At 37.7% G+C, this 22,174-nt stretch overlaps 1 protein-coding gene across 1 annotated transcript in view; it reads left to right on the top strand.

The window, feature by feature from the left end:
* The first annotated feature begins 4,595 nt into the window (after window positions 1–4,595).
* runx2b (RUNX family transcription factor 2b) overlaps window positions 4,596–22,174 on the top strand; it is a 43,322-nt gene continuing 25,743 nt past the window's right edge. Inside the window, exons 1-2 of the mRNA XM_016536432.1 lie at window positions 4,596–4,653; window positions 21,357–21,607. Of these exons, the coding sequence (XP_016391918.1) occupies window positions 4,596–4,653; window positions 21,357–21,607 (309 nt within the window). The remainder of the gene's footprint in view (window positions 4,654–21,356; window positions 21,608–22,174) is intronic.

Genomic DNA, 22,174 nt, shown 5'->3' with positions numbered 1-22,174 from the left:
AACTTTTTATTCATCAAAGAATCCTGAAAAAAAGTCATATTATAAAATAATAACTGTTTTCAACATTAATAATAATAAATGTTTCTTGAAGATCATGTGACACTAAAGACTGGAGTAATGATGCTGAAAATTCAGCTTTGCATCACAGGAATATGTTAAAATAAAGTTATTTGAAATTGTAATAATATTTCACAATATTACTGATTTTAAAGTTAAAAAAGCTGATGTGTGTAAATTTTACCCCATTAGAAACATTTATTTTTTTAAACAATAATTGTTTTCAAACAGGTTTCCCCAAGCATTCTATTGTCTGTTTAAGTCTTTTCATAATAATTACACTCTTAAAAATAAAGTTGCTTAAAAGGTTCTTCACAGCGATGCCATAGAAGAACCATTTTTGGTTCCACAAAGAACCATTCAGTCAAAGGTTCTTTAAAGAACCATCTCTTTCTTACCTTTTTATAATCTGAAGAACCTTCTTTCGCCACAAAGAACCTTTTTGTGAAACAGAAAGGTTCTTCAGATGTTAAAGGTTCTTTATGGAACCATTTAGACAAAACGGTTCTTCAATGGCATCGTGAAGCACCTTTATTTTTAAGAGTATAATTCACAATTATCTGTATGTGTCTTAACATTTTGACTTCTTTTGCGATTCTTATGCTTAGAGAGTTCTGTAAATGTCTGTATGCCTTCAGTGGACATGTAAAGCCATTCATAAATCACGAAGAAGGAAAATAGATGTATATACATGTACATAGGTAGCTCCTAATGCCCTCCAACAAGTAATTAGACTTGCGAAGGAAACTTTGGAAATCATCTGATGTTCCCCAGAGATTCTGGCGTTTTGAACTGCTGTGTAGGTAGACTCGTGTTTATCCTGGATGGGATTCTTGATTAAAATGGCAGAGAGCACGAAATTGCCTGAGTTTGCAGTGGTTAGGCCACCAAACTAAAATATCTTCTTTAGCAAAATAATGTTGTTTCGCTGTTTCTTTACTTTTTTTCTTACTCTTTCGTTCAACAATTTTGATTTAATTTCAGCTCTAGGAGTTATTTTTAATGCATGTTGTACTTGTAAGAGTGCCATTCGATATTAAACATCCCCCCCATCCTACGCTGAGGGCGATTTTTTTTATTTTCCTTCCAAGCTGCAACTCCAAAAACAGTCGAGCAGACACCACAAGAAAGGCCCTCTAGGTCACTGGAAGATGTAGACTCACGATTGGACGGCTAAAGAAAAATATCTACTTTCATTCAAATTATACCTTACAGACCATACTGAACAATTCACATCAAATATAAACATCCTTTTGGAAATATTACTTCACATATTGAGTTTCTCTCTCTTTGGCTGTGCCATGCACTTTCTAGAGGCCGAACAGTATTTCACGAGTCCCTCTCTTCTGTAATACGGTGGATCGTCTTAATATAGTAGATCTTCAACGATGCTCAATATTTGTATTTGTAGCTCCTGCCAACAGGAACTGCTTGCAAGTGGTGTTTGTTTCCTATAAAAGCATGTTAATTCAGAAGCGGCCACAGTGTAAACTAGCATGGCGTTTTACAGATGTAGCCTGTTAAATTAAATCACTGTACCTGCCTGTTCATTTCGTACGGCTAAGGGCAGGATATCGAGCCAAGTCTTAACGTGTGTGTATATATATATGATCTGTGTTATTGCAAATTTATTTTTAACATTTTGAAAACATTCTGCCTGCCAAATTGGTCCTTCATTATGTGGTATTCATTTGCAGATTTTAAATATTATATCTAAAATTAACAGCCTCGAATGACTTGGTGGGGAAAACAGTTTGAAAAAAAAAGAAAGTAAATACAATTACAAATTGAATATTAATTCATACATATTTATTGTAAAATGGGGGGGAACTGTGATTGATTTTGAAAAAAAGATTGATTTTTTTTTTTTTTTAAGAAATTAATACTATTATTCATATTAATATTCAGCAATAATTGTGAATCAAAAGATTTCTATTTCAAGTAAAAGCTGTTCCTTTGAGCTTTCTATTTATCAAAAAATCCTGTATCGTAAAAAATGTACTTTCCACAAATATTAAATAGCCCAAATGTTTTCAACATTAATAATAATATTTTTTAAAGCAGCAACTAAGCATATTAGAATGATTAAAGGATCATGTGACACTAAATGACTGGAGTATTGATGCTAAAAATTTGGCTTTGCCATCAAAAGGAATAAATAATTTAAAAGTATATTCAAATAGGAAACATTTATTTTAAATTGTAAAGATATTTCACAATATTACCCTTTTTTACTGTATTTTTGATCAAATAAATGCAGCTTTGATGAGCATAAGAAAAAAAAAAAATCTTACACACCCCAAACTTTTGAACAGTAGTGTATGTCTGAATTTTTTTCATGAACATTTAATGACATCAGGTGACATTAATAAGGGTTGTTGTGTTACCAGAAAGTAGCACATTGTCACATTTAGATGCATTCAGTTATAAGAGACAATGCTAATATTTAAATTAGTGTAATGCATTGGTGATGTGGGTGTGAAGAGAGAGAAAAATATTTACACAAGAATCGGTAATGAGCTTTGAGCCGCTGGGTATGCCTGGATAATGTTTAATGCCTTTCATAATTAACATAGCAAAAACAAACCATAAATTAAACCTATTATTCAAACTGTAGAATGCGTTTCACTTTCTGAAGCATTTAAATATTCAGTTGAAAGTCCTTTAAGGTATATTGTGGTGATATAGATGTTTTCCCCCAACAAGTACATATGTCACATCATTTTATGCAAGCAACACAATACCATTGTTTATATAGACAGATTTCCTTATATGTTTATCATGTAACTTTGTAAATGTACCTTGCCAAGCTACAAGCTTAAACTCCAGATAATACCTTTTTGCTACACTGCAAGGGTACTGACATGTCTGTATATACTGCATTAAACCTGAACTAGAAATTACCTAATTATTTTATTTCAAAAGTTAAAATGCAATGCCACACAGGGAGTTTGGGAACTGCTTCATTGAGCTGCATGCACAAAACAATGTGAGGCATAAACCAGCAATGTCTCATTTTGTCACGTAACACCGCTGTGTTAATGGAAAAACGACACTGTTTTGAACAAACTGAGCTATTGTTATGCTATAAGTTTAGCTCCACATACTGGTACTGTACACTGCAAAAAATGATTTTCTTCAAAATAACAAAACATTTTTAAATGAAGAAAAATTTACTTGAGTGACTTTATGCTTTAAACAAGAACAAGTATCTGCCATTTTTCTGACCCACTGGCATATTTTTTTTCTTCTTTTATGTATAAACTCACTTAATTTAGGTACATTTTTCAATATATCTTAAATGTGTTGCTTCTCAAGTAAATGTATCTTGATTTAAGAATGTTTAGATATTTGTACTGGAAAACAAGAAAATCATTTTGTGCAACGAGGTTAACTTTGCGCTGAAATTAATTATCTGACACATTCCATACATTCCAGACTTTTGATACATTCTAACGACAGCATTCTTGATCTGTTTAAACAAATACCTACGAGTAGGATCACAGAGCCACTGCCAGGCAAACGTCTGCGTGCCGTGTGAAACCAGTGAGTCACAGAGCGTGATAGTGGTTTGTCACATGCTCTTCTTCACACACCCGGCTGTCAGGTACCGAATAATGTATCGCCTCTTACAGGAATCCCTCATTTGGAGAACAGAGAGGCCAACTCATTCGCACATGCACACGCATGCCGAGATGGATGCACGGTGCCAGGCATATGTTGGGGCTTTATGAATAAGAAACTGAAAGAAGAGACGCACACCTCCGCGGTGTAAGCAGCTCTCCTCACATCACCTCAGGGTCAGCAGAGACGGGCTGCAGCACGCCGACTGACCGAGAAGGATGGAGAGCTAGAAAGAGTGCAGGAGGGAGAGAAGCGCAAGCGTGCATCTGTGGAGAGGGAGACGCTCGGCATTCACGCCCCCCTCTGAAGCCTCATGACTCACAAGGGGTGAGCAGCAGCATCACACCCACCCCTTCCCTCTCCAGTGCCAGGAAGAGCCGGCGAACCACGCGTCTCCAGAAGAAGGAAAACAGAGGAAGGAAAAAAGTTGGCCCACATGACTCCAGTGATGTCACGAGCACGTGACCCTGCTTCTCCAGTGACAGTGTTCTGAGGGAAAGAAAAAAGATTTTTTAAAGGCTCGTGCCTCTTTGGGTTTGTGTGAAGGCTCCGCTCACCTCCTGAGCAACCACAGAACCGCAGAAAAGTTCGGCTCAGGATTTTGCACGGCGGCGCGTAAATGGTTAACTGTCGCCGGTCAACTTCAGGTTTGAGGACCGCACCAACCAGTAAGTACGCTTCGATCCTCTGCAGCGAGCTTGGCTCCGTGCTGTCCAATAAGGCGACAGATTTTTGCATTTTTTCCTAAACCAGAACTGGTCATTACTTGTGGTCATGAAAATAGTTGATACAAAAACGCATTTCTTGTGGATGTTTTTTCCTTTTTTGCATCTTCCCCTGGCACGCCACGTGCTTTCAACCTAAGAGGCATCAAGGGTCACCGAAAACCGCAAAGAAGCGAAATTTGGGCGACCATGGCATCCAACAGCCTCTTTAGTTCTGTGACCCCATGTCAGCAGAACTTCTTCTGGGGTAAGTGCCTGAGGTTTTCACCCTGTTTTTGACCATGCGGTAGAGCGTATAATAAGGAACTGCGTTTTGAGAGGCAACAATCATGTGTTGATGTTTACAAACATTCGGCTAGGCCAGCCGTCGGAAAGCCTGACTGCGTGCAGGAACCGATGTAGGGAAGATCGGGCGCTGGAGTGTCATTTTCGGTGTAATGCATGCTTTTTGGGATGTGCGTCAAAATGCAGGGGTGAGAAATCTAATATAAATGCAACTAAGTGAATGTTTGACATTGACTGTTCGGTTAGTGGGTGTGTACAAGCTGAAAGCCCAGAAGGGTTACAGTTGAGAAAGCCACCATAAAATCTTCGAAAGTTGAGAAATGTACTAGATATTCTTTGCACAATGTATTTAATTCAGAATAGAGTGTGCACATCTTTTCTATGCATCTTTCTATAAGAATTTCTGAAATTTTATAAAACTAACTAACAGGCAAGCACAAATCCATACTGTGCATAAAAAATATGACTTTCTCATGTCATGAAGGAAAAGTAAGAGAGCCCATTCATTCTGATGTATGGGTTTTGCCGAATCCTCCAAGAGAAATGTTGTAAAGCCGTTTTCAAGTCTGAAAGTCTGCTTTCCAAACACAGCTGTGCAAGGCCTGTTCCCTCAGCACGCGTACTGTTCTCAGCCGTACACAAACCCGTATATATATAAGAATTTCTGAAATTTTATAAAACTAACTAACAGGCAAGCACAAATCCATACTGTGCATAAAAAATATGACTTTCTCATGTCATGAAGGAAAAGTAAGAGAGCCCATTCATTCTGATGTATGGGTTTTGCCGAATCCTCCAAGAGAAATGTTGTAAAGCCGTTTTCAAGTCTGAAAGTCTGCTTTCCAAACACAGCTGTGCAAGGCCTGTTCCCTCAGCACGCGTGCTGTTCTCAGCCGTACACAAACCCGAGAGCCACTTGTTAACCTCTGACCCTCGGTATGCTCCCAGGGGTGAGACTAGACCAGGATGACAATGGGACGGGGAAAGCTTAGCGCCTGCTGTAGGGCAGCATGTCTTGATTGTGGTTTGTGCAGATGCATAGTAAAAGCCCACCTGAGACCCTCACTTTGTTAAGTTTCTGTGTGGTTTTATTATGAGAGGTACAGTAGATGCTTGGCTTAAATTCTCAATGATTTGCAATATTTTTTTTATGCTCAGAGAGTTTTAAAATAGCCATGTTTTGATTTAAAGCATCATGTTATATTTGGTGGATAATTGCATTCTGGTTCCAGATCTGTTTAACCCTCACAATCTTTTTGGGATATCAGAGACAACCAGTCCTGTTTGATAGCTAAAAAAAATTATTTCAATTTGACAACTTGCTTCATATGCCCTTCATAAAAGAATTTATTTCTATGTGTGTTTTTAAAGACTCCAGATATAAAACATGAGTAAATGTAAGAAAGTTATTTTATAGTATTTTTCTACAGTATGTTTTTAATGAGACTTTGTGATTTCGAATTTAAACTTATTTTTATGTTACCTGCTTCATAGATTTTGATCAGGTCAGAGGAGCATATTAAAAAATATGATGAAAATAAAAGGCTCATTTTAAAGTTACTAATATTATTTTAAACATACAGCATTGAGGTCTCTGTAAAGTTTATATTGTGTGTTATACACATTTTGATCAGTTTGACTTAATGCATTCAACGGTTTACATATTCGCAACGTATTTAATTAATACATTTGATATATTTTAACTAATCTAAAATTTGATTATTTTAAACTTTTCATATTAGTGTGAGCTGATATCACGACCAGTGAAGAAGAAGGAGGCAGGAAAGAAACCAGACCCAAACAGACACATTATATTTCATTCAGGCTCCACTATTGAGAGATTTGGATTTAATTAAGTAGAAAACATTCTCTGTAACGCTGCCTAATGGCAGATGGGTGTGGAGTAATTGTCTACATGTGTGGCATGAGACAGACTCGCTAGGTTTCTCCAGGGCATATTTTGTTGCTCATTATCAAAACCGAGCTATACAGTATTGGCAATTATCCCATGGTAGCAATTATCATTTAGCGAGAATGTAAGGGAGACATTTAAAAATAAAAAAGCTAAGACTGATGAAAGAAAAGAAGACGGTTTAGAGACTCTAAGGACTCAAAGTCCATACGCATTCCAGAGAATCCAAGAATCCCAAATCATTTGAGAGCAACATCAGACGAGTATTAAAAGGCAGCTTCTGTTGCATGCATCGTCTGCTCAGATCCCACTGCCCGCCGTCATTCCTGAGACATCTTAAAAGCTAACCAGACTTACTTTTTCCAAAGCAGTGCCAGAGCAGGGAAGTCCTCTCATCAATAGGTAATTGAAGCGAGGGGAAAATCTCTGACCCTGAGCTGCAGCTTCTGTGAAGGAGAGGACCATCTAAAAATATCATCAAAGCCATATTAATTTAGTGCTATTTAATTGTAGCTGGCGAGCTAACATGTAATTTTGACAGCAATTTTTAGATATTGAATGGTCCTTTGGGTGGATTCATTTACTAATAGTCAGGTAGAGCTTTGTGTCTAAATTACATCTTTTATGAAAGGACTTTGAGGTTACAATCTCCTTAATCACTGCTGATTAACTCTTTAACCAAAATAACATAAATTAAAAATCAGTAACAAATATCATTAAAATTATGAAAGTGAGGCTAGATCGGTCTATCCATCCATCCATCCATCCATCCATCCATCCATCCATCTATCTATCTATCTATCTAACCCTAACCCTAATCTCACTTACATTCTCACTAAATAATAACTTCTACCATGGGATAATTATACATAATAAATAAACTCCTGTTCTAAGGACCTTGAACTTTGCATTTCATTTGGTGTGCGGATTTTTTGCCTTGGCTTTTTGCATAATTATACATACGAAATGCTTCACAAGCACAGCCAGATGTATATATTGCTAAAAATGTAGGGCCACTATCCATGATCTTTCTTTCTTTCTTTCTTTTGGTTTGTGCAGTTTGAATTGAAAAGTGAAAAAGAGAAAAGTCACATGACAAGAAGCAATGCCTCAACATTGGCCGATTTCCATGTCAATGTTATAATTGCAGTCTATGTTCTTTTAATCTTTGTGATTGACTCATTATATTGGTAGAATATTGCATATTAATGTTCTTTAATAATTTTTGAAGCAAACAAAAAAGCATTTAAAAATGTTGAGAAGTGAGTTTTTAATGTGACTTGGTTTTATAAAAAAGATGTTAAAGTGATGGTTCACCCCAAAATATTCATTCTGTCAATATTAACTAGTAATGTCGTTCCAAGCCTGTATGACTTACTTTCTTCTTTGAAACATAAAGAGGAGGGCATTTACAGATTTTTTTATCCATACAATGAAAGTCAATGGGGTCTGATGTTGTTTGGACACCAACATTACTCAAAATGTTTTCTTTTATGTTTAAGTAAGTCATACAGGTTTGAAATGACTTGAGGGTGAGTAAATAACAACTGAATTTTCACCAAAATATTATAGCATTGGCTGCTTAGATAAATGGTGTTGATGAAAACATCAGATGCAAATGCAACATTAATTTCCATTTCAGAAGTCCAAACCACACTTTGAAACGATGCATATTATGAAAAGCGCTACTGTATATAAATCAATTTGTATAGCACTTTTCATTATTTGACTTGACTTTACAACACCAAGCTGAAATTATGTAATGTTTGTATGTGTCCAAAACGTAAGATTCTCATGAGATAAATAGGTAAATAAATAATGATTTAGATGGATAAATAATAAATAACGTCTGTTAAATTTTGATTAACATGGGTGGGATGTATTATAGTGTCGGACACCAGCCTTTGATCTTCCAGATGAAGCTGGTAGGAACTGATGAATGAGAAAAGGAAGAGGTAATTTGATTAATGCACTTAGTCATACAGCTGAAGAGCATGAAACTGATCTCTTTTGTCACGGTCTCAGCATATGCACAGACTGAGCGCCGGAAATGACAAAGGCTGGACATATAGCGTCACGATGCAACAGGTACCATCTCTTAATTTGGTTCAATTACCATCCCACACACCCCCTTAAGGGTAGAGGTGTTAAATGGATCAGTTGCACACCTGAAGAGTAGTTTGTTGGCACTGGGACGCCAGCCCTGGCTGTGGACGCCCACACAAGCCTAATGCTGTAATCTGAGCGGCCCAGTGACATGAACAGGAAGAAGTAAAAAAGGCAAGGGATCACCTTGCGCCTGAGAGCTGGCGCAGAAGTATGTCACAGGAGACAAACGGCCAGATCAGACACCACCCATCTGCTTCGGTGGAGGCCTTTGTGTCATCTTCATCGCCCTCGTCTTGTTTCCTCTCACACTTTTAAACGCGATAGCTCAATCACACTCAGCACAAAAGGCCCCTATCTGTTGTAAAAACCCCCTCGAATCACTGACATGCCACCTGCGCTGCATCCCGCACCGGACACAATGGTTTCTGGGAGGCGTTCCCGCCTACAGCGGCCCACACACACTTTCACAAAGGCCGAAATGAAATATGCACGTGGCACAAAGCCCAGAGAGAGGGAAGGAGAGCGCACACCTTGGCACTGCGTTCAGTAATTGCCTTTAATGTCACATTAACAGTGTCCTGGGAAATCCACGCATGGGGCTGGGATCTTCTTTTCAGCTCTCAATTCACTTTTACTCAACACGTATTCAGACGGGATACAGAGAGAAAGCCCTTTAAAGCCTTCAAAACAGCACTTTGAACTTCAGTCAAACAGGACAGGCCTTTACACTCCAACATGTCCTCCTGAGTTTTATTTTAGATGCTCTTTAATGTTCTTTGAATAGTAAGGGTAAATATGCACGGTCAGCAAATACTAGGCACTTCAAAGCGGTAACATGTAATTACAGCACATTAGTTGATTTGTTGGTGGCGTGCATGTCTCTGTGTTGTTTTGATGTGTATGTGGGAAATGGAATGTCTGTTCTCTTAGGCGAGAGAACGGCAAAAACACAGATTTAACAAGAATCTTCCCAGAGGATTTAAAGCACATCAGCTCTGTTCCAAAAGCTAGTGAGCTGCTGTCAACTGGCTACTAAGAGGGCATCCTAAGCGTCGAATTTTACTAGTGGCTTATTTGTAATGTTCTGTAATAGAAACTCATGATGCCGTTCAAAAGTTTGGGGTCGGTTAGATTTTATGTTTTTGAAAGAAGTCTCTTATGCTCGCCAAGGCTGCATTTATTTGATCAAAATACAGTAAAAACTGTAATATTGTGAAACATTATTACCATTTAAATGAACTGTTTTCTATTTGAATAGATTTTAAAATGTAAAATATTCTTGTGATGCATAGCTGAATTTTCAGCATCATTACTCTTCAGTGTCACATGATCCGTCAGAAATCATTCTGATATGCTCATTTGCTGCTCAAGGAACATTTGTGCAGCAGTTGTGCTGCTTAATATTTTTCTGGAAAATTATTTTATGGGATTGGTCTCACTCTTCACCAAATACAGTAACTTTCAGATATATTTTCGTGAAAAATTTTAATATTGCAAAAACAATTTGTGAACAGAGCAGCATGCAACATTTGGTCAAATGTTTCCATCGTAGTTTGTTTTAAAAAAAAACAAAAAAACTTTTTTTTATGTCTTGGTGTTTTTATGCAAGATTTTTATGCAGTATGCCAAAATTTGCATATAAATATGTGGATGGAAACCCGGCTATTGTTTTAAACTCTTAGTGACAACAGAAACTCTCTGTGAGAAAATGCACTTCAAAGAAAGAATGATGGCATTTAACTGACAGCAGAATTCTCAGGCCAGTGTTTTTCTTCTTAATGTCATTTTTTTTCTTTAGAAGAAAGGCAATATTGTCTGGGAAGATTATACTTGACATACATAAATGCGCTTTCTTTAGTCATATTTTGGTCTGTCATTCGTTATGTGCCAAAGTTCAAATTAATCACAACTTAAAAAGCAACAAACTGTGGGAACAGTGTATTTAAAGTGGTAATTGTTGTTAGTACAAAAAAATCATTCATTCATTCAATTTCACAATTTTCTTTTAATCACAATGAATTGAGAAACAAGGGGCCGGAAGACCCTGTGTGGAAACAAAAGCAGCCTGTTCTCATCTGTATTCAAATAGTCCTTAAAACAATCCCACATATATAACACGCTCTAGCCACATGTTCATACCAACCTACACTTGACCACCGGTATACACACTCAGCCCACGCGCTGCCCATGACCTTCCCCTTCAGGGACAGTGGAATTTATCTCGTTGGTAAACAGCAACCAAATGGCCACTGGGACACTCCTCAGGGCTTCAGAATTACAGTACGGTTAACCCAAGTCTAACAGAGCCAGATCTTTACTGCTCTTTGCCTTCAGCACGACCCTGTGGTGATGTGTCATCATGCTAAGTGTGTGCATTTCTTTTTGCGTTTGGGTCTACTCTACGTGCTATGGAAATGTGTTTCTGCCATAGGATTAAAAAAATTTAAAAGTTAACTCCGACTTTTTATCTCACAAATTTGACGTTTAAAAAAACGTTTACTAATTGCAAGCTTGTAACTCACAATTGTGAGATATAAACTTGCATTTTTGAGAAGAAAAATCAGAATTGTGGCATAAACTCGAAATTGCAAAAAGAAAAGAAAAAGGTGCTGTGTGATAAGGTCGTATTTACCTTTTTTATTTTTTTATTCTGTGGCGAAACCATAAAGCAGAATAATACAGAATTTTGAAAAAGTCAATTCCTACATGTTAACTCGCAACTTGCAAATTTATAACAAGCAATAAAAAGTGCAAGACTTGCATATAACTTGCAAGAAAAAGTGTTCTGAGATAAAAAGTCACTGAGATAAAAAGTTACCTTTTTATTTAGACAAACAAAAAAACAGAATTGTGAGATGTAAACTCAGAATTCTAAAAATAAAATGGGCAGAATTGTGAGATGTAAACTCATAATTGCTAGAAAAAATTAAGAATTCTGAACTTATATCTTGCAATTCTGACATTACATCTCAGTTTTTTTCTCGGAATTGCGAGCAAAATGTTTGTTGCGTTTGTTTTTTTTCAGGCTTAGACGTTATTTAGAGCAGTGGTTCTCAACTGGTTTTATTTCAGAACCTAACATGTAGTAAAGTATGTATTTCTTTTTTTTCACAATGTTTAGCTAACGTTATCAATCAAATATGCAAAAAAAACATACTGAATAGGAAGATTTAGTGTTTTATTTTTGCTGTTATCTCTATGTCTCCAAACCAATCAGAACAGACTTGCACATGTTGGGTTGAGAAGCATTGATTTATAGTTCCTCGAGGGGAAGTTCATAGGAGGCTACTGTTTTTAAAGTACATAAAGTTTTCACCGTATTCTGTTTTGTGTGATTTATTTCCATTCGATTGGTGAAATTTATAAAGAACTGGCAGTCTGGCCCTGAAGCCAGTTACACAATAAACCTGTATAATTAGTGTAATTGGATGGCCTCCAGGGTTTTTAATCAGCAAGGTAACTTATGTTGATTTAATTAGACTTCGATGTGTTGCACATTCAGATCAAGATCTTGATGTCTAGAGGAGATCTTCACAAGGATAATTACATTTTTCCCCCAGTCACAGTATCTTTATGGAGAGAAAAAAAATCAACATTGTAAAGCAAAGATTATTGGAGTAAGTTTTACTAGAAAGTTTTGCTATTTCATGATTTATTTATTAAATACTAAATATAAAATATTACATTTTATCCTTTTTTTTATTAATAATGTTAATAAAATGATCATGAGGTGTAGAGAATAAATATTGCATTTCAAAAAGTCACAACTTTGCATGCTGTAAGGCTTAGCAAATTCTTATAATTCAGACGTTTTATTGTTGTTCAACCCCTCTAGTTTAGGAGTTAAATAAAAAGAGGAATACAACGCAGTGAATTTGAGACATCTGAGATCCCTGCAGTTAAATGCCAAAGAGTCATTTTGTTCAATTCTGAAAATGTCTAGATTGCACTGGTATGTCGCAGGCAAACCACAGGCGTATCTCTCCTAAAGTGCAGCGATTACCAATAATATAAATTCTCCCAGTGGGATTCGGGAAGTCAGTCAAATGTTCTTTCACGAACTGAATTTCTTCTGAGTTTGGTTCAACACCCTAAATTAGATATCATTTGGATTTCAAAATGTGGTGCACATTTTGGCTGCTGCAGAAAAATTGCTCCAACTTTTGCATGAAGCAAAGACTTTTGCTTTTACTGTAGTTTCAGTGTAGCTGCATGAAAAGAGCTGCAAAAGTCATTAAACATTTCAATCTATTGGAACAGTTCAATTGTGTATCATCTTCAGGGGTGCCTCGAGAATATCCGCATGTCATTTTTGTGCAGACAGAGAATTAATATTTTGGAAAGCACTCTGAAATGGTCAATAAAGACGTAAAAGTATATATCGTTCAAATGTTTAGGGACTTTTTTTTAAAGTGCCCCTATTATGGGTAATGAAAGGTTCATATTTTGGTTTTGGGAGTCCCCAATAACAGGATGACATGCATGCAAGGTCAAAAAACACTTTCATTGTCTTATAATATGCATTTATTTTTACCTTACTTGCTCAACGACTCCCAAACGATTCGCTCAACGATTCATTTTTCCAAACCCCTCCTTTGCGTGACGCTAATCTGCGGTGATTGGTCCGACTGGTCTCGTTTTAATTTCATCATGCCTGTAATGCCTGATAAAGCAGCGCTGCTTTGTGTACAGCGTAACCGCTATTTTTACCACTCTAAAAGCGGCACCTAGTGGCAAAGAATGAATTTGCATTTTCATGCAGACCAAGGCGAAAAGACCAACAAGTGGGCGGGCAATATGCTAATGTTTCATGTTGACGTCAACATGAAACGGCTTGGGATTCGTTTTAAAAACGACTCGTTTCAATGATTTGTCAATGAGTCGACTCTTTCTTTTGAGAGACAATAACTTTATACATGGTGTACTTTCAGTTTTAAAACTTTGCAGGATGTTTTCATTCACTTAGAGCTGTGTTACACACTGCATGAAAGTAATTTTCAAAAATCCATAATTGGGGCACTTTAAAGAAATTAATACTTTTATTCAGCAAGAACACATTAAATTGATCCAAAGTGACACAAGAACTTTTTATCTTGCTGTGGATATAAAAAGAGATGTCTGTGTGTTGAGAACCTATTACTTTTTTGGCCATTTAAACACATTCAGTCAACTTCCAGTGCTGAGGATGAATATAATCTTTGCAGGCTGGAGTCAGTTCCGAAAGAAAATATTCCCAAAGCCTAAAGTCATTGTGGCAGTATCATTACCCTATACTCGCAGTAGCATTTTCTCTCAATTACCTCGCAGTAACCATCACGAGAGTCAGAGACTGGGAAGACTAAACTTTTTTTTTTTTTTAGTTATAGGTTTTTGGGTTGTGTTACCATTTTCCCTTATGCACCGGGAACGACCAACTCTAGTTGAAATGTCTTGAAAGAATAGAAAGCTGGACAGGTTTGCTCCCCATGAGAATGATTTGATTTGAGCAAACAATGGCAGCCTTGTTTTTATGCAAAAGAAATATCAGAACAGTAGCCAAGCAAATCACCTGGTTCCACAGACTTTTGACGTGCTGGAATAATTCATTTAATCCACTGCTGTGCACATATGGCCAGGTTATATTTTACCTCTTTCCTAAGGTTTACGTTCAAGAGAAAGCAACTCTTTGCAGCTGCTGTAATATCCCGACTTTCTCTTTTTTCCTTTCAGCCAGACTTTTTCCATTTTAAACACCTGAGCATGAGCCCTCCTGCATCCAAACAGCTAAATAAAGCCGGAGCTGTACAGCAGCGAGGTAATAGGCGATAGTTGCCTTGCGAGTTGCTTTCTGGATACCTGCCTGTTTGGGTTGTCCTCCAGTTACTCAATCCATCAGTAGTTCATATTATGCAGCCAATAATTCATCCTCAATCTACTGCGGGATGAGGTGAAATCCCCCCACATAAATCTGCTATTAGTTTTACCTTGCACACAAAATAGAACTAACTGACTGTGGATACATGAGAACGGCGTAATAACTATAAATATTTTTCAACTAACCGGGCCGTTTCAGAGAGGAAGTGGAGCCTTGCAATCCACAGCGGAAGGGGAAAGTGTGAAGTGGAATTCTCAAGGTTAATCTGGTCCAAAATAAGCACGCTCTTGTACAGAAGTGATACCCGACCCTCGTCCAGGAGTGCCTGGGGTGAGGGTCTGCTATAGACTGATCCCTTGATTATTCCTCAGACTCTGCTGAATAAATCACTAATCCACACTTGCTCAATTACACAGCAGATATCAGTTGGAAATGCAACCCCTAATCTATGCATGTAAAGGGAAGACCCCTTTTGTAGGGTGAATGTTTTATTTTAGGTATTGAGGTTTTGGATGATAAAACAATAGAAACAGTGCCCAAAAGACAGTATTTTACTTCTTAAGCAATAATACTTTGAGTTTAATAAACAAGAAGTCATTTGCATTACACAGTATTGCCCATTATACAGTTACTTTTTATTTTATTTTATTTTTAACTTTATTCCAAGCAGAATTAACCATTGTGCCTCTCTGAGCAACACACAGTTATGGCATTGCTGAATGAACCAGAGTTTCGGTTCATTCAGGGAAGCGGTGAATGAACTATTGACCGTCTTTATGAGTGAACTACTGAATCATTTGACCAACTGGTTCATTCAACACACTGATTGATTCAGTAACCAAATGAGTTGCCATTTTTATTAATGAGCCATTGAATTATTCGATCAGCTGATTTGTTCAAAACACTGATTCATTCAGAAACAAAACTAGTGACTGTCTGTATGACTGAGCCATTGAATAATTCAATCATTCGATTCATTTACAACACTCATTCATTCAGTAGCAAAACTAGTGACAGTTTTTATGAGTGAGCCATTGGATCATTAGATTGACCAATTTGTTCAAAACACTGATTCATTCAGGAGCACAACTAGTGAGCATCTTTATGAGTGAGCCGTTGAATAATTCAGTCAATCGATTAATTTAAACTACTGATTCATTCAGTATCAAAACTATAGACCATCTTTATGAGTAAGCCACTGAATCATTCGATCAACTGCTTCATTCAAAACACTGATTTATTCAGAAACAAAACTACTGACAGTCTTTATGAGTAAGCCATTAAATCATTCAGTGTTTTGAATTAATCTATTCAATGATTTGATGACTCATAAAGTGACAAAGACTATGTAAAAACTATGAAAAAGGCAGAAAGAATCAAAAAAAATTTTTTTTAATCCTCTAGACCAGTAAGCTTAGGGCCAGATTTACTTACAGGCGTTAACAAACTTATTTACAAACTTTTGGCGTTGAAATAGTACTGTCAGGATGTACTAAAGACATGCAGTGCAGAATTAGCACTGAAAAGGCTGTATTTTTGTGCCTGATCTTATTGAATATGCATTTGTAGGAGTTTCCCTTTCAGACGGAAAATTTATGGGAGGAGAGTATTAAAATTAATTTTTACTAATGTTTGCGCTCGTCAAATTACTGGTATTTGCGCCATTATTTAACACCCAAAAAGCATGTCTTAAAGCAGGCGGTAATTTGCGTTGCTCTTGGTAGATTGCGCTGGTCATTATGAAAATTATCTGGCTGCCTGTGTTCTTTAATGTGCGCATTGTTAGTAAATCACCCGCAGAATTTTCCCCTCCCTTCGGCACTTTTATGGAATTGCGCTCTAATGCTAATTGGCCCTAAATATCTTAATTTTTAAAAAATATAAATCTTTAATAAATCTATATTTTGTGATGTTAAATGTATCAATGATAGTAAGTATGTTTTTGTCGTTATGTTCGTAACATGATTGGACAGCTTACTTTTGCTATGGTTACCATAGGTTTGCAAGCAGCAGGTAAAAATACACACAAACTCAATTCATATATACATGCTATTTATCATTTCCTTAATATTTATTAAAAAAAAAATGTTTTAATACATTTTATATCACTGCCAAATGCTGGTTATAAAGTAGGCCTCGTCAAAATATTACAGTGACACGTTTTTCAATGCGCACAATTCATGCGGGGGAAGTGAACTGATACAGAACTAGTCACACACTAACACAGTACTTGAAGTCAAGGAAAACGATAAATCTCCGAACCATCACCATGGCGACGGCCCTCCATCTCCTATACTTGACTTCAATGTTACGGGTATTTTAATGGGAGCCTTTGTCATATATTACCAGTCTTTTTATTCCCCTTTTCCCCCTCACAAGCCGCAAAAGTTCCTTTTCTGTTCCTATTTTTATGTACAAGTGATCTCAATTAAGGACCTCCATGAAGGCTAGAGGCGGCAGACAGTCATGCCAATGAGAGCAAAAAGGAAATTGTCTTTGTAGCCTGCCACCACCACCACGACCACCCCCCCAAAACCAGCCCCCACATCTCCATCACCACCACCACCACAGGCCCCACACTCCACTTTCCATAACGAACGCAGAGCGCTTCCAAAAAACCATCGTGTTCCTGAAATTTGCGACCATAACATGGGTCCAATTTGCTCTCCGAGCCAGTTCTTGTGCCTCTCTGGCAACCCAAAGTCCTGAAGGTCTCGTCTGCAGTGATGATGTCACTAACCAGTCAATGACAAAACGGCAATTATGGGCTCAGATTAAATCTGGGGGTTGAAAGGATGTTGAGAAGGTCTTCCTGATGAGGTAAGGCTATGAATTCTGAGTACGAATCATCACTATCCTGCTCGCTCGCGCGCATGTTCTCCTGAACCGTGCCAAGGATGGAAAGTAACTATTTAAAATTGGAAGCCTCCATAGCCCCATCAAATTGCTCCCCACATAAAGCCATAATTAAGTGTCTCAAAAAATGCACCACTGTGAAATGGAGCCCTGATCCAGGGACTTAAGTGGCTGTACTTTTCCTCTCAACCGTCGAAAGAATGCGGGACGAGAAAGAAGTGGAGAAAAACACTCATGTAGCACGTTACATAATCTCAGGGCTGTATGAATCTGAATTGGAGTCATTTGGATATCATTAAAGCCCTGGAGCGCAGTGTCTCTTCGTGTTTACATTACCAGTCAACAATGGTTTCTTTGTCCAGTGTCATCACTTATAATTCGCCGTGAGGGGGGGAAAGTGTTGCTGGCTCATTTTTTGCGCGACTACTTGTCTGGTTGTGTTGAAACTGGCCTTTTTCAGGACACTGGCAGTTTTTGACGAGCTCCCCATGCTGGATTACGCTGTCAACCTCGCTAGGAGCTCGGCCTATCACGCCATCAGCAGATAAGGGTTCGGTTACGTTCGGCTTATCACATCATCAGCGTTTGAGCTGGTTGGAATCCAGCACGAGTGTCTGGTGACAAACCGCTCAGAATAGCGCATGGTAATTCGGGGTTCTTGCTTGGTGGACGGCTTCTAACCCCTCATCTTTGTAGCACATCATAGCCAGCTGTGTAGGCTTCTCTTGGCTCATTAGGAGATCAAACGAGACGCCCGAAAAGAAGTGGGCAGAGCTCTGGAGGCACAGTGAACCACTCGAATCACGTGCGTTCGCTGCTCCATGCCGATATTGCTGGCAGATGGCGGCCATACTGTACCGGCAAAGTGGATTCAGATGTGACAAATGCTCTTTGATATCTCGTTGTGTATATGATTTAACACGCCTCTCTGTTTGGACATGTCGACAGTCGCTTTATTTCTCTTATTAAGTTTTATTTGCATCACCGATAGCCGCGAATCCTCGCGTGCATCTGATTGAGCGCACGCATCTGTGTGGAATTATTAGCATAAATCATCTCTTTTTGCATTAGGTTTATTTTATTGTCCAAACAGTTGGAATAGCACACATGGTGTTTTTTAATACCGTTGTAACTCTGGTTTATCTTTTTATGAATTGAAAATTGATCTTTAATTACATTGGCCAATCTTGAACACATTTTCGGTGCTCGGGGCAAATGGAGATGGAGCGTAATTCAATCGCAACTTGTATAACTCAAACTATTTTTTCTCTCTCCTAACAATGTGCCAGATGCATGTCAGTGCTTCCTGAAGTTTTTCTATCCCTCCCACGTACAAGATACTCAAAACGTACCCATGAGACCACCGCCACCCCCACTCATGCCACCCTGCAAGACTTTCATACAATATATGTGAGCAATACCAAGCTACTTTAGCCTGTTTTCCAGCTGAGGTTATGAATCTGTATTCCTGAACAAGCAGTTATTGATCATCACTTTTGATTTTGTTACTTTTGCAGTTGCTTTTGTTTGATTTGATTGTTTTTCATGGCAAAAATGGCAAATATCTAATGGTGTCAGTTGTGAATATCATGCTTTTTCTTTGTTCTTTCACATTTTTACTTCTCTGTTCTTCAAGAACATGTTTAATGCATATGCTTTTCCCTACTACTGAAATATTGAGATATATGTTAAAGCCGAAGTTGGTCCTAAGTCAAACATTTGTCAAAATTTTGATTGACTGTTGTCACTGATTAAACAAGTCTCTTGCACGGTTCTGCCAAGAATAATTAGATGCTTTGTTTATATCCCATTTGGTTTATTGGCTGTGTCTGTGCTCCCATCAAAATTACGGACCTATTATTCGGATCATTTTTTTAAATGTGTGAAACATATTGCAGCACTTATGACTTTGGGTTAATCACTATCCGTGAGCCTGTTGAGTCAGAGGGAGAGATTGCCATCTACAGTATCACTGAGAGATGGAGAGTTAGCGTTATTAAATAACACGTGCTTTAGTTGCACTGCCAGAACATTGAAGGCAGTGTATGGATACTCTGTTCAGAGAGTCAAAAGAAACTTTGCTCGAAGGGTATTAAAACGACAGCCTGTTTAGTCTGTGCTTTATGGGGTAGAGGTGTGCGTAGAAAGTGTATGATTCTGAAAATATTCTGTCATTATGACTCACACTTTCTCAGACAGAGATATGAGCCGTTTTCAGTTAAACTCCACTTAAGTTTCTTCAAATGAAAGTCATTCTGTATAAGAGAGTATTTTTTATAAATCGTTGGGAAAGTTTTACATGTATTTTCACTGTAATAAATCTAATAGATAAATCTAATAAATCTAAATATTTGTTGGCTAAAACATTTTTTTATATATTTTAAAATATTGCTGTAAAAAAATCATATAATATTAATGTGACACCTTCTTGTTGTATAATAGTGAAATGTTCAAGAGCTTTTTTGTAGTCGACACTTTTAGGTAAGTGCCTGTACAGAAATGTATGTAGAAATATTAAAATGTGTATTTTAGCATACAGGTAAATAGCTATAATCTGAATTTGAAAATTTCCAATTGCCCTCTTTTTTATCTGAAAACACACACACACACACACACAATATCGTGTACTTCACGTTGTAATTACTGTGTGGTTTAATATCTGCGCATGCATATTCCATTGCCATTGTGCATAGAGAAAAGTGCCTAGACTAATTTAATAATGTCCTTTCTGTGACCGATTTCAAGGAAAACATAAAAATGATATATTTCCTCTTAATGCAGTAATTGAATCTATTCAGGACCACAAGAGGCAATTTATCCTGTTTCCATTCAGATATTAAAAGTGATAACAGCCATGCAGTTTTAAACTTTCACAGGCAAAGTTAAAGACTAAAGATGTAAATGCTCACCTACTGTAACTGCAGAATGACTTCAGTTGAAATTGTATGATGTGATCGGGACATCACGTGTTTGAGTGGCATCAGTGTAATGATTGCATGATTTCCAATTGCCCTCTTTTTTATCTGAAAACACACACACACACACACACAATATCGTGTACTTCACGTTGTAATTACTGTGTGGTTTAATATCTGCGCATGCATATTCCATTGCCATTGTGCATAGAGAAAAGTGCCTAGACTAATTTAATAATGTCCTTTCTGTGACCGATTTCAAGGAAAACATAAAAATGATATATTTCCTCTTAATGCAGTAATTGAATCTATTCAGGACCACAAGAGGCAATTTATCCTGTTTCCATTCAGATATTAAAAGTGATAACAGCCATGCAGTTTTAAACTTTCACAGGCAAAGTTAAAGACTAAAGATGTAAATGCTCACCTACTGTAACTGCAGAATGACTTCAGTTGAAATGTTATGATGTGATCGGGACATCACGTGTTTGAGCATCAGTGTAATGGCATCAGTGTAATGATTGCATGATGCTGGAACTATATGAACCACAAAAAAGAGAAATCCCGGCTTCAAAGACCAACCACATTGGAAGCAACAAACATTTCGCCTCATGCGATCTTTTCATCCTTTAAAGCTTAATTTGATCCCGCGCTCTCCAGGGAGCGCGATTACGGAAAACTTCATTGAACCTGCACACCAGAGACAAAATATCACCTTATATTTATTATTAGCGATAACATATTGTTTATATCTTTTCGGAGAGCTGACCGAACCGTACCAAATCTCCTTTTGGCGGTGAATTAAGCGCCTTTTAATACAGGAAACGTAGTTAATGACGACTGCGCGCAAAGCGCCAATTGAAGTCTGCTTGAGCGTGTGTAACCCGCAGCACTTCCCAAACTCATCAGACTGCAGCGCTGAGCGCGCGGAGAGGGACTGACGGCGCTCCGTACACGCAAACAGAGGACATACGCTAGTCTTTGGCTAATTTCGCCTGTTGTGATGCGCATTCCCGTAGATCCCAGCGCCGGCCGGAGGTTCAGTCCGCCGGTGTCGGTGAAGATGAATGATGTGAACCCGAGCGCAGGACAGCAGCAGCAGCAGGACAGCGCGGTGGTGCCAATACTCCGCGCGCAAGAGAACCGCTCCATGGCCGAGATCATCGCCGACCACCCCGCCGAACTGGTCCGGACCGACAGTCCGAACTTTCTCTGCTCGGTTTTGCCTTCTCATTGGAGGTGTAATAAAACGCTACCGGTTGCGTTTAAGGTGAGAGCTTGTTTTTAAAATGGCATTTTGGAAAATGCGTTAGTCTTTATGAATACAGTCATTTATTAAAGTAATATGTGTAACATGGACACTACAACGGAAAGTGTTTAAACGATTGTTGTGTGTTAGTTTTTATATGCAACTTTATCCAGTGAAAAATATGAAGCTTGTGCAGGTCAAATTGTCTAAGCCGTTTTAACACATTGCTGACAGCACTGACAAATATTGAAGTACAATATAATATTCTAAACATATTTAAACAACATTAATGATAACATATAATTTAGCAAAATATGCAAAGTTTTGCTTACATTTTGTTAAGTGTAATATGTTCTGGGGATTTAGATATTAGGATATTTTTATTGCCATTATTATTATTTAAAGTAAAATATCTATCCATAGCGACCCATCGGTTTTAAATTATGCAAAACGTACCCCATATAATTTCATGAATTTCAGTCAGTTTGTGTTGTACCAATTTGTCACGGATAGTTGGTGTGTCAGTGGACTGAATTGAGCCTTTGTACTATTTATACTCTTATAAGAGTGTGTGAACAGATTTTTTTT

The sequence above is a fragment of the Sinocyclocheilus rhinocerous genome, unplaced genomic scaffold, assembly GCF_001515625.1.
Source record: "Sinocyclocheilus rhinocerous isolate Xijiao unplaced genomic scaffold, SAMN03320098_v1.1 scaffold786, whole genome shotgun sequence".
NCBI classification, from domain to species: Eukaryota; Metazoa; Chordata; class Actinopteri; order Cypriniformes; family Cyprinidae; genus Sinocyclocheilus; species Sinocyclocheilus rhinocerous.
Note: the sequence above shows the minus strand (reverse complement) of the source record. Positions and strands in the feature narration are given on the sequence as shown.